The following is a 14,077-nucleotide window of genomic DNA, read 5'->3' on the forward strand; positions in this document are numbered from 1 at the left end:
GCTAAGTGAAATAAGTCAGATACAGAAAGACAAATACCAAAAGATTTCACTTATATGTGGAATCTAAAAAACAAAAGAAACACACAAACAAAACGGAAACAAACTCATAAAGAGAACATTTTGATAGTTACCAGATGGGAAAGGGTGTAGGGGGAATGGGTGAAAAAGGTTAAGGAATTAAGAAGTACAATTTGGTAGTTACAAAACAGTTATGGGGATGTGGAGCAAAACATAGGGAATCTACTCAATAATATTATAATAACTATGTATGCTACCAGATGGGTGCTGGATTTGTCAGGGTTGTATGTATGTCTAACCCCTATGCTGTACACCTGAAACTAATGTGGTACTGTATGTCAACCATAATTGGAAAATTAAAAATTATTTTTAAAAAAGAGAAAATGAGGCAGTCATATTAAATAGTATTTTAAAAAATAATTAAAAATTAAGAAAATGCACATCACAAAATTGATAACATCCTATTATTTCTTTAAAAAATAAAAAAAAAACCTTGCAAATGTGCATAAGAGAAAAAACCTTATAGAAAATACCAACATGCTATGGTAATTATGAGGTGGTATGATTATGGCTAATTTTTGTTTTTATACTCTATCATCTGAGCTTTGATGATTCCAAAGTGACCTAAAATTTTCAGGGATAACTACAAAAACCAGAAATATTCTGTCTGGTTAAGAATTATAAAAGTCTTACTGAATTTAATAAATAGAATTTGGGACCTGAGAGCCAAAAGATCAGTAAAATGAAAATGCATGCTATTAGTTTTCTTAATAACAGTTTTAGATAGATCTAATTTATTTATTTACTAAAGTTTCTCATTTCCTATTTGTAATGTCTTTTACTACTAAAGTAGAGTGGTGTTCAATAAATTCTGAGTAAAAACATGAATGAACACAAACATTGCAAACACTATTAGCTCTTCTGTCTTTACAGAATAATACCAGCAGCTTACTAAAATCAGACACTGGTCCATGCACTCCTAATTTCCTTTAATGAGGTAGCTATCCTATGTTCCCCACTTTGCATATAAAGAAAATGAGGCCAGATAAGTTAAAGACTTGTCCAAGTTACCCAACTAATAGGCAGAGAGGGATGTGGATTCAGATATTCTGGCCCAGAAAACATTCTATGAACCACTTATTACATTGTTTCAGCAACTGAAAACCAAAGAAAAGATGTCAATTTACTGAGGTAGAATGATTATTAGTCTACGATTGGAGAACAAAGCAATTTCATTACCAAATCTTTCCTCAGAGTTAAAGTCCAGACATGCTGACTGGGTAAAGAATGTTAATTAATAATAAATATTATGTCAATATATAATCAAACATGTGTCAATATAATAATATTAAACAATAACGTAAAAAAAAAAAAAATGTTTACTCCCTCAAGAGTCTAAGAGTGACCTACTGCTAAATACTAGAAAAAACCGGCCTGTCAGCATACTGAGGCCACTTGACTTTCATATGATGATCTTAATCACATTTTCTAGTTTTTCCAAAATTCACTTTAAAAAAAAATACAATCAATCATCATGCTATTATTAATATGCTTTGCATTCCTAATCCCCCCTTTACTCAAATTAGCATTTTCATCTTAGAAGAGAAAGCCAGTATTAACTTATTTATAACATCATAAAAAACTATGTAGGTGATAAAATAGCAAAAAATAAGTTAATATTACTCATTCTGCAAACTACCATTTGAAAAAATTCGAAGTCATAACTTGTAATTAAAAACAAATGTGTAAAAGCTGCACCCTCCTTAAAAAAAGAAAGTGTAAGAATAATGTAATTATTCAAAAATAGATTATCTGAGTAGAATTATCAAAATAATACCAAAAAACAAAGAGAATCCTACCAACTTTTAACCTTGAAAAAAAAAGTATACTTTCTATGAAAATTTCATCAAATTAGAAAAAAATGCAGTCTCAGATCGTATATCCAGTAAAATAATACTGACGTAATATTACTTATACAAATTAAATTCACAAACTATGTTCTATTATGTCCAACTAAGATAGATATTTAGAACAGAAATAAGGGTACTTAATTCTGAAGATTAATAGTTAATGAAAACTACTGAATTCTGAAGCTTCATTAAGATGCATCAAACCAATGGGACAGTATGCTTTAAAATTCCAATTGAAAGAAAAGAAAAAAACAACAAAAATATAATATAAAATGTGATTGTGAAAACAGTTTACCTCTAATAGAAAAATAAGACTACTTATAACTGTGGAACAGACCTAAAGAACTACAGAATGAAAATTTTAATTTAAAATGAGGTAACTGTATACAATTAAATTCAATGCATAAACACTGACAATAGGGACACATTATTTCATTGATAATAAGAAAATGGGATATTTGGACAACAGGTTATAAGTACTCCTGATGAGATCACTGCCATGATGTGACTTAAGCAGCTCTGGAACTCAACACATCTGTACCCTACAAAAAAACTAACCTGATTGTCTCTCTTCTCAGCTAAGATATAAGCAATGTCAAGGAGCATTTTATTCCAAAGCCGATAATCATATCTGGCCATAACTGCCTTGTAACTGTCCATGCACATAGTCTTTGAAGCAGAGGATTAAATGTTCCTGCCCATTTTATCTAGTCCCCAAGACTCGTCCTGCAAAGTGAATAAAAATGATTATCTTTTTAATCTACTCCTTGCACACATACCATTAAAAAACAAAAACCAAAGAGAGCAAAAATGAGAAAAAAACCCTTGCAAGGATGGTGATAATTATTATCCAGCCCAGAATTAAGTTCTCAAAAAGATCTTTATGCTTTGTTGAATGGTAGGTGATGTCTCACGTTTTATGAAATTAAGCCTTGGAAGGAAGATATGATCATTAACACAGACACAGGAATTATAGCAATATTTTAAAGTAAATTTGAGAATGACTTGAAAAATAGATTTTAGTTTTTGAAAAATCAGTATAAACATAATGTTCATGTTTTTCTTGATACCTGATTTGAAAAATAATTTCAAATTCAAATAGGCTAGATGATGATATAAAAAGCATTTAGGTGAGACAAAATGGCATTTATCAAGCAGTTTTATAAAAAGCTATCATGATCACAGATAAATTGTGGGAAGAGAAAGACAGAAAGCACTGGAAGAAGGAGGGAGCTACTCTACTCAAAAGGAGGAGGAAAGCCCAATTAAAATAAATTTAAGAATATATAAAATTAGCATGTGTGTGTGTGTGTGTGTGTGTAGCTTACCAAAGGGATAAATACAGGGGAAAACAATAGAATAATAAGTTACTGAAAATGGGCAAATGGAAAGGAGAGCTGAAATAGACCACCATAAAGTCAGTGAAATACAGTAATACTTCATTTACATGGCAGTTAAGGACAAATGTAAATGCATTTAAGTGTATTTTACAAGAAACTGAAACATTTTAAAAGTCAAAATATTCTGCATATTTCTAGAATATATTATTTCTTCTCTTGTGTTCTTAAGTAGAGGATGTGGCATATATTTCATCTTTTATACAAAATGCACACAGCTTTCTGAATTAAAATGAGGTAGTTTGCCCCTACAGAGAAGCCACAGATGGCTCTCTACAGATTGGTCTTTATCTTGATATCTGTAAATAGTTTCTTTTGTCTTCTTTTCTGTGATGAATTGTCATTTCACAATTCTATCAGAAGGACAGCATCTAATGTTTGCCCTCCATTCATCTGTTGCCTCTCAGTTTCTCCTGGCCTTCGGAAACCAGATAATAACATTTTATGACAGCAACTTTGACTATTCAGAAGCGATTTCTTTTGTACTTATTTATTTCAAATCACTGAATTTACTATGCATCTGACAACCAGCTAAATAGACATTACTGAACACAGAAGATGAAAAGTAAATAGAAAACTAAAGAGAAAAAAAAAACACCAAATGCAGAAAATACTAAGTCATGAAATTAGAAAAAAAATGTATAGTATCAGATACTTTTTAATAGTAAGTAGCATATATACAGTAACTTAAAAAAAGAAGAAGATACAACTGGTACAAGATCTCTTTATCTGTCTAATAATGAGGAAAAGGATACTCTCAAAACACAGAATAAACTGATGTTTGTTCTGAGAAAAATTTCAACAGTAAGTTGTTTTTATTTTACCTTTTTAAAAAAGAAAATTGGTTAAAAGATCTTTTCCTAAAAATGAGCAAAAAGACAACCCTCACAAAAAATAAACTATGTTTCATGTTTGTTTCCTACAATTGAGTAAGAAAAAAAATAGAGAACTTTTAGAAAAAAATCAACATTTTTTTTGAAAATTGAAAAAAATCCACGACCTAGATAATACTATCATATTGGCTTTAGGAAACAGTTAAAACAAAATATGACAATATATTAAATCAGGGGTTTGCAATATGTAGTATCCAAGGTATCAGCATCAGCATTACCTGGAAACCATTAAACTCTGGGGGTAAGGCCATGCAATCTGTTTCAATAAACCCTGTAAATGATTCTAATGCATACTCAAGTTTGCAATGCTTTAAATAACTTAGATTAATGAAAAACCTAAATGTAAGATGAAATGCAATTAATTGAAACTAAATCTGGCTTTTCTTATGTTAATGTGTAGGATGAATATAGGCAAAGTCACTGCTACTAAAAAATATAATTTGGGAGTATTTAAATATACTATGTTTATGTACAAACACACACATACACAGACACACTGTATCACAGATGAAAAAGAATAGTTATTTTAGGTAAGCACAGTTAAAGTATTTGAAAGAAAACAGAACTGCTCAATTAACAAAATTACCTTGTTATGGAAAAACAAGGAAAAAATGAATATACTTGGTCAAAAAGCAGTCTAGATAATTCCAAAATGAAAATAAAAGTGAAAACTAATCTGTCAGATCTTCAGATTACCTGTAGTCTATGTAAATGAACTGATTTTAGAGACATTACAGATATGCTTAAGTTATTACAGCACTAGTACCTGCCAGCTAGGTAGCAATTACCTATTACAATTAGATGAAATTGTTTCAAATATATAAACAGATATTTACACACCTATATATAATAACAATAAGCAATGTAATTAAGTGGGAAATTACTATGAATTTGGAATTTCAACTACTATTATTATTTGGGTTTACCAAAGAATATGGCCTATTGGACTTCTAAAATGTCTCTGATTATAAAATAAGGATATAGGAAAATAAACATTCAGAGAGGGATTTGTTACCACCTGCCAGAAATGTTATTGAACATTCTCAAGGCTATCAAATTCCAGTTATCAAAATGTGTATACATTTTACCTAACACAAACCATTCAGATGAATTTGGGGGGAGGGTGGTATATTTCAGAAACACAGTAACTAATATAAATTAATATTTAATCAAAATAAAGTTTAACTAGAATAGAATATATTTAACAAAACTAAATGAAAAGGAAATGAAATATTGGTTACTCACCAGCAAGGGTACTTGTATGCCTAAAAGCTCTGACCTGGGAGTCTGATAAACCAGTCAAAAGGGAGATTACTGTGTCCATCATATACTCATCATAAATTATGCTATACTGACACTGTCGAATCAGGACACCAATAAATTCACAAAAGTTTGAGCGAAATTTTTTCCACTGAGGTCCAGGCATGGTAAGGGGATAATCACCACTGTCCTAAAAGGAATAAAAAGAACATATTAAATATGACATATAATATCAGTATGATCAAAGTTTTATTCTTCCTACCTATAAAGGGACCATTTTCTCAAAGTGGATGTGGACAGAAATTGGAGATGACTTACACAGGTACACTGATGGCTTTATCTTTTTTATTATGATCTTCCAGAACTAAATCATTCTTAATGCACTAAAAATTACATCCAGTATTTAATTCACTATTCTAAGCCATCCATTTAAAATAACAATTCCAGTTTTGTTGTACTTGTGTTCTAGTTGAAATCATTTAAAGCAGAAAACAAAAATTATTAAAGAAGTTTAGAATAGAAAGGATATTTGCCATTGAATTCAGATCAAACTAATTATGATACTTGTGTCACACAGCATTCTTCAATTATTTTAAATAGAACTTTTAAGAATTAAGAATTTTAAAAGTATAAGGGTTTTATTAAGAAGTCCAAAACTAGCTTTTCACATCTGAAACTACAACTCCATCTTTTCCAATTTCACTATGAATTTTCTATTACCTATAGTTTATAGAATGGATTTATTAACTTTTTAAAGAAAAAAATCAAATATAGGCTCTTGGTATCATCAGATTGGGTCATCTTGCTTAAAATACAAAAGTGACAGTTGAACCAAACTAGTTAGAGGTTTCTCACTCTAGCCTAAAACATTTTGGAACAGAAATGGAAATTCAGAAGGCAAAGTGAGAAATTCTGTGAAAATGGTGATCTGAATATTCTCAATTTGTGGCTGTTTGCTTTTTCTGGGCTAAACTGCTGCTAAGAAAATTGGATATAAGTGAGGCCTTGAGTTCTGTTGGTACCCCAGGAAAGAAAACTAGTATCATACTTAGAACAGCAGGAGATCCAAAGAGCAAGGAACAGAACGCAGAGATTGAGAAGAGCTTGGCACTCAGTCAAATACACCCAAAAAAAGTTAATGTTGATGTTACATCAACATTAGGGTTTAGTAAGCCCTAAAAAGATAAAAAAGGAACTGAAGGGGCTGGCTGAATCTTACCAGCCCTGCAAACTGGAGATTTGGGAGGTAGAATGGCGAGAGGGTCGTAAAGTGAAGAGGTGAGATGTCTCTCAAAGCTATCACAGCAGGCTGCCTGCTGCTTCTATATCACAAAAGCCCACTAGGGTAGAGCTTCTCTTGCTTTTTTCTATTTTGTGAGTTAGCCATTCAGTATTCCACAACAGCCATACCTGTGCCCCAAGAAGACTACAAAGAAAATAATCCATCTAAACAGGCCCAACAACAATCGAGAGGAAACAAAGGCAGAAAATTCAGCACATATGAAAACCTCAATAAAAAACTAAGTATACTTCCAAAGATTCAAATATGGCACAAAACAAATTTTTTAAATTTTTTAAAATGTCTAGGGAATTAATATATTTTCTTTAAAATTTTTTTTTTTAATTTTAGCTATAGTTCACAAATAACATTAGTTTCAGGTGTATGGCATGATTTAATATTATATGTATTGCAAAATGATTAACACAAAAAGTCCATTTAACATCAGTCACCATACATAGTTATAAAATTTTCTGATTTTCTTATGATGAAAACTTTTAAGATCGACTCTTCAGCAACTTTCAAATATACAATACAGCATTATTAACTACAGTCACCATGCTGTACATTATATCCCCTCTGGCAACCACCAATCAGTTCTCTGAACTCAGGCCTTGGTGTTTTATTGATTCCCCATATATGTGGGAGCACACAGTGTGTCTTTCTCTTCTTATTCCACTTAGCATAATGCCTTCAAGGTCCATCTCAATGTAGAAAATATCAAGATTTCCTTCTTTACGGCTGAATAATATTCTATTTTCTGTGTAAATACATGTGTGTGTCTGTGCATATAGACAGTTTGTTTCCATACCTTAACAATTACAAATAATACAGCAATGAACGTAGGGATGCATAATTTAAAGTATTTTATTTCTTAATTAAACAATTCAGTTGATAACTGAAGGAAAGGATTATCACTGATAGTAGGTACATTAGTAGCCTGGAAAATAATGTGCAAAAACTATCTGAGAAGAAACATAATTTGCTAGATGGGGTTTCTGGAAAAGACTTTTAAAATGGACAGATTAAGCTAGTTTGACCTCTTCACCCCTTGTCCCTTCCTCTTTCACTGATCTGGTACTCATCTGTGGTGCTGGATGTTCACCAGCCATTTTGCAACCATAAGGGGCCAGGTCTGAATATAAAGAATGGTAAAGAGAAGGATGGAAAAAGTTTAGGTCTTTGCTCTGTTGAGGTAGAATACCAGCCATGTACTGTCTACTCCCAGATTTATTTGGCATGAGACAAACTCCTATGAATTCAAGCCATTGTTGACCACATTTTCTGTTACAAATGCATTTCTACTGTAATGGTAGAATTATGAGCAGTGGGGAAAGATGAATTATTCGGTAAATGATTTTGGTACAACTGGCTGTTCATTACAAAAAGATATGTATTGCACCTTACACCAAAACAGATTCCTGATGAATCAAAACACCTTAAAAATATTCGACCAAAAACAAAATAGCAGAAAGCATGGGAGAATATCAGAGTGGGGAAACCTTTTTCTAAATACACTAAAAAAGTTAGAAGTTATAAAAGACCAACAAATTCAGACATATAAAAGCAACTTTCATATTTAAAAAAAAAAAAAAAACACTAATAGCAATGTCAAAAGAATAACAGTAGGGTTTAGCTTCCACTTAGGATGAAGAAGGCTACAAAGTGAATTAGCTGAATCAACACAAAAGTCCCAATTTTTCTTGAGCACATCTTAAGCTGAATTAACTTAAATTCCAAAGAATACTAAGCCCTCCAAGAAGAGATGAGACACACAAACTCTATCATCTGTGGCAGAGCCTAGGAAGAAAAGGCACCCACCATAAATATGGCTAAGAAGAAATCAGCTGAAATTTTTATGAACTGTCAAAGACCAGGTGTGGGATAGCTTGTCAGTGTGGAAAACAAGGAGTCTGCACTCACTTAAAAACTCTTTTCCACAGGTCGCAACCAGGTACTTACAACAAAGATTGAGACACAGCAGAACTGAGAGCACTTCTCTTATGCAGGCCTGCAGGGGATGATCCTCACCTGCTGGGGGAAAGGTAAGAAGCCCAGCTCACTTCTCTAGAGCCCTGTCTCCTACAAATCAGAAGCCTTAATCTGATGGGAGTGGGTCAGCAAACTGAGTTACTACCACAGCACAGGTAAAGAACCCCTGCAGCTTGGTTAGGAAAAAAAATCCTCTACCTGGAGGAGAGAAGACAAAACACTGTCCAGGACCCTGAATCCTACAGCAATACTAAGAGGTCTGAGAGCATTCGGATATGGACAGGAAACTCCCACCCTAGGCCAACCACAGACATAAAGATGTTTAGTTGCTACTGGAAGGAGGGATAGGAAAGCTGAGAAGGTATCCCAGCGGCTCCAGGCACACAAGGCATGCTTAAGACTTAGGCAGGACCTGGACAACAGAGAACCCCCATACCCTCAACATAGTACCAGGCAACAAGCAACAGCAGTCTACCACTAGGAGGAGAAGAGTGTGGTGTGGAGCATAAAGTGCTCTGTGGTACAGGAGCGCATACAGAGCTGCAAGCTGAGGGTGCACCACGAACACTGAGGAAAACCGTCTGGTATCCTAAGCACAAAAACACAGCACCCACTACTAGAAACATCTGCAGCCTGTGGCACAACAGAATCCAAACCTAGCTCAATTTCCCACTAGACTGACAAGGCATGCCTTTTTAATTTTTGTATCATGTGTAAATATTGTGATTAAGAGGAAAAAACAGTTTGGAAAAACAAAGTCTACTTTATCTATTTCAATAGGCAGTTTCTTGCTTTACTCTAATACGTTATAAATTTCTCGTTACACACACTTGTACATGACATGTAAAAAGAATTCCCATTAATGATACACAGTAGGTATTGAAAACTAGCTCCCCTCACAAAGCAGTAATGTCCGTTTTTCAGGAGAGCCAAGAAAATGAAATAATAGTAAAGATAATAAGTAGACTAAATGCCTTTTCCACAACTAATATTTCATTTCTTTGAGGGCAGTCTTATAAATGACACTTTGCACAAGAAACTTGATGAAACTAATGAAAAGGTAAACCATATCAAGTAAGAAACAGGTATAGAAATGAAGAAGCTTAGGTAGCAAAAATATCAGGCAGAAATCTGCAAGAGAAATAATACAGTGCAAACCAAAAAGGTCTAGCAAGAAAGCAATTCCTCAAGGTATGTTGCAAATACAAGGGGAGAAATCTCCATGTAGCAAATATAATATAGATAGCATTTATATGATATGCGCTTTTCACATATACAATCTTGTGTTATTCATATGCTCTGGTGACTATTGGTATATACAAAGATGAAAGAAATAAGATCTTAAGAACTTGTTCTAGATCCCAGAGCCACAGGGTTCTGGGTCTGGTAATGGAAAGTCCATGTACTCTTTACTCAACAATGGAGTGTCACCTGGTTTACCACAGGAACCTTGGAGGACAGGTCTGTCTAGTAATGGCTCTTCCAAGGGAGGAACACTGGGGTTCTTGATTCTCAACAGAGAGACAAGCAACTAATGGAAAAGTCTACTTTAAAAGATTGGGGGACACTGATGGGGAGAAGGAAAAGGGTGTCAAGCTTCAGAGACAAGAGCCAGCAACTAAAACCAGAAAATTTACAGCCTGACTGGGATGAGAACAAGTTTTATGAGGGGTCCACTGCAAGGTTAGTTCATGCAACTAGCAAAGGTAGAAAGCTCACTGCCTAATCCCTAAGCATTTGAATTTTATAGTAGCCAAAAATAATTTGTAGAAAATAGAATTACCAATGAATGGTCCTCACAGATATTTGGGAACCCAATTTGGTCACAAATTGTAGATATCTAAAGATATAAAGCACTCTCTCAGAGTAAATCCAAGAGAACTGATTTTCAACCCAGCTGGACAACATAAAAAACAAACAAAAAAATCACCTGTTTTTGGTGAAACATTGGCTTTTGATTACCTGATTTCAACAGACTTACCCAAAGATATTGCTTAACAGTGATTTGCAAACTATCCATCCACTCAACCATTTATTCACTCACCCATCTATTCACACAATGAGCAACATATATGCTCAACTATCTTAGTCCTTGGCATACAAAGACGAGCAAAACAAGGATCTTCTTCTAAGAACTTTTACTTCATTTTTCCCCTAGCTTTACTGAGATATAATTGACATATAACTTGTGTAAGTTTAAGGTGTACATATTGACTAGATACACTTATATATCCAAACTGATTACCATCATAGCATTAACTAACACCTCCACCCCATCACATTACCCATTTCTTTCTTTCTTTCTTTCTTTCTTTTTTGGTGAGAACATTTAAGATCTACTCTCTTGGCAACTTTCAACTATATAATACAGAGTTATTAACTATAATCACCATGCTTTACATTAGATCCCCAGAACTTACCATTTTACAATGGAAAGTTTATATACTCTTTGACCAACTTTTCCCTATTTCTCCCACCCTCTAAAGAACTTCTATTTTAATTGAGAAAATGGCCACATAAAGTAAGTAAATTAAACACAGCGATAGAAACTTTAAACAAAAGTACAAGAATGGGACTAGAGAGCTGCTTTACCTTTAGCAAACTAAAACAGATGTTGTCATGGTAACCAAAAAGAAAGACGGGAGCCTTATTCATATAAAGAAGGCTAAGGAAGCCAAACCTTATTCTGGAGGCAATGGTTGGCCATTGAAAGGTTTTGAGCAAGTAAATATCATGAACAGACGTGAGCTTTAAAAAATATTTTGGGTTCAATATGGAGAATAGTCAGAGGTATAGGTGATGGAAAAGGACCAAGGAGACATTCTACTTGCAATAGATTTAAAATGAAGAGATGGTACAGAGAGAATTTAAACTAAGATAGTAACAATGATAATGGACAAACTGGGAAAAATGTGATAAGTATTTCAATATTGAAGAAATAAAATCTACTGAAGTGAATGATCAACAAAAAGTACTTCTGTTTATGGTTTGGTTTACTGGTTAGGTTTATTCACAAAAGCCTCTGACTACCTGTAGGAGGCACGACTCTTTTATTTAGGGATGCCTAATCAGCATGTCCCGTAAGTAAACATGGACTCTCTCTAATTCATAAATGATCGACATAGAATACCCTTTTTCCAGACTTCAGAACACACTGGCATCTACATTCAAATAAATTTCAGAAACAAATCATCAATGGAAACAAATCATCAATGGCAAGTTGGCATAAGCACAATATTAACAAAGTACCAAATTATTTGATAAGGCAAATTACATTGCAAAGGAAAAGTGCTTTTACAAAAAGATTCAGTGGTCACTACCTTAAACAAGTGATCAATCTTAGCATCACTAATTATAAGTGGACAACATGACATGTGCTACCTACTGTGAAACAATATGAAGTACACAGCATCACCTATGAAATTTTCTTGCAAAAAATGTGTAACTGTAATGTAATGAAATTATTAGACCTAACCTTCAGTTACAAAATACAGGAGTTATAAAAACAAGTTAAATGATACGATGAGGAAAAAAAAAAAATCAAAGAAATAAAAATGTGGCATAATTTACAAGACAACTAGGTTATTGTCATCTAAAATTTACTATCATGTAAGAAGGGGGAAAAAAGGAACTTTTATGTTTTGAAAAGTCTTAAAACACAACAATGTATTGGAATGGGAGAGTGAAGAAGCACAAAAGTATTTCAGTAGTAATACTTCAGTTCTTAAATTGAGGGTGGCAGACTTACATAGCTTATTCATGTTACATATATTCATTTGTGTGTATCAGATGACATGTAATTTTAAAAAATGGGTGCATTGAAAGGTGTTTGAAACTATCCACATTAACATCCTTGAGGATACCAGGTTCCTAAAATCACTAGAAGAAATTCAAAATTCTGAAGTAGCATTATCTAAGTTATCACAGTGTTATAGTCAGTGTTTAAGATGTAAAATCACATCTGTGAATTTATATATCACAGTAATTAGAAGTGTTTCATTTTAATTTTTCTTAAAAAAGTCAGAATGCATAAGAAATGTGTGTCGAGGAACAAAGAAAAGGATATATTATTTACCCTTGGAAAGATCCAGTAGAAAACATTTTTATAAAAGAAAACTCTGAATGACCTATATAAAATTTATCATTAAATATACTGTTTGAACTTTTGTTTTTAAGTTCTATCGTACATTTAACAACAAAAAAATAATCATAAAGATTAACTATTTAGATAGATTATTTTGGCTGACTGCCATTGCAATTAAAGAGAAATTGCTTTTTTCTATCAGACCTATGCTAATTAAGCCTAAGCTAACTGTTCTATTTCGGCAGAACCTCAGACTTGTAAAGTATCAAGAAATTCAACTGGCCCATAGAGGTACATATACACCAATTAAGGAATAACATAAAAATATATTTGGAAAGAACAACTCTGTAAGTCAATGCTACAAAAATTTTATTATAATTTTCAAAGCCCATATCTTACTCATCTCTGTATCTCCAGCATTTATCTAAGACACTGTCTAGTATGTTTATGAGCACAGCAATGTTTTGGGGATGGCTTATTTGTTAATATCAAGTCTAATTTCTTTAGTCTAGTCTACAGGCCTATTATTCACTCTCCCCAGTTTTGCATCTCACTGTTTTCTCCTATACATCCTAAACTCCATCTTCCCTATAAGCGCCTTCCTGGTTTTTCTGGTGAATTTCTATTCGTCTTTGAAAACCTAATTTTAGAGCAAAATAATTTGCAAAGCCCTCACACCTCAGATAATTAACTTATCCGTTGGGTTCTCATTGGGTCTTCTATTTCTTAAGTATGGAACTTGTTAAGATACTACTGCCACTAGTATATAAAGTTCTTTCCCCATTTAGAACATGAACTCATTGTCTGGAGCCATAACCTTGTTGACTTTAAATATAGGTTCCTAACTAAAAGTTGGACGTACATTAAGTGTAGGTTCAATAAATGTTTATTGAACAAACACACAAAAAAACTAATCCCATAAAAATAAGTTTGAAAGACCAAATAGCTCATTTACTTAACACTTGTTAAAATAAAAAGTGTATGTACAATAAATAAAACATAAAATTTTTAATACCTGGCTCTAGCTAATTTAACAGTTCTTAATAATTGTTAAATTATATTACAAAACATAAATGTGATTCATTTAAATCACTGTAAAGTCATGTTTTATAAATATGCTTTAAAACTAAAGGATAAAAATCTTGAAATTTCCAGGGTGCAATTATAACCTGAATATATAGCTGATCATGACTACTCCAGATGGAGATTTTTAATCTAGTACCCACTGATACTGTTATTGTCGA

At 33.0% G+C, this 14,077-nt stretch overlaps 1 protein-coding gene across 3 annotated transcripts in view; it reads right to left on the reverse strand.

Moving 5' to 3' along the window:
• The window catches only part of STAG1 (STAG1 cohesin complex component), a 354,275-nt gene that overhangs the window by 155,401 nt on the left and 184,797 nt on the right, over positions 1-14,077 (reverse strand). For all 3 annotated transcript variants that reach the window (XM_019747971.3, XM_019747962.3, XM_074312886.2), the window contains one exon: positions 5,464-5,668. In XM_019747971.3, coding sequence (XP_019603530.1) covers positions 5,464-5,668 — 205 coding nt within the window. The remainder of the gene's footprint in view (positions 1-5,463; positions 5,669-14,077) is intronic.

Source organism: Rhinolophus sinicus, chromosome 5 (genome assembly GCF_057876585.1).
Source record: "Rhinolophus sinicus isolate RSI-liver-muscle chromosome 5, RSI-T2T, whole genome shotgun sequence".
Taxonomy (NCBI): Eukaryota; Metazoa; Chordata; class Mammalia; order Chiroptera; family Rhinolophidae; genus Rhinolophus; species Rhinolophus sinicus.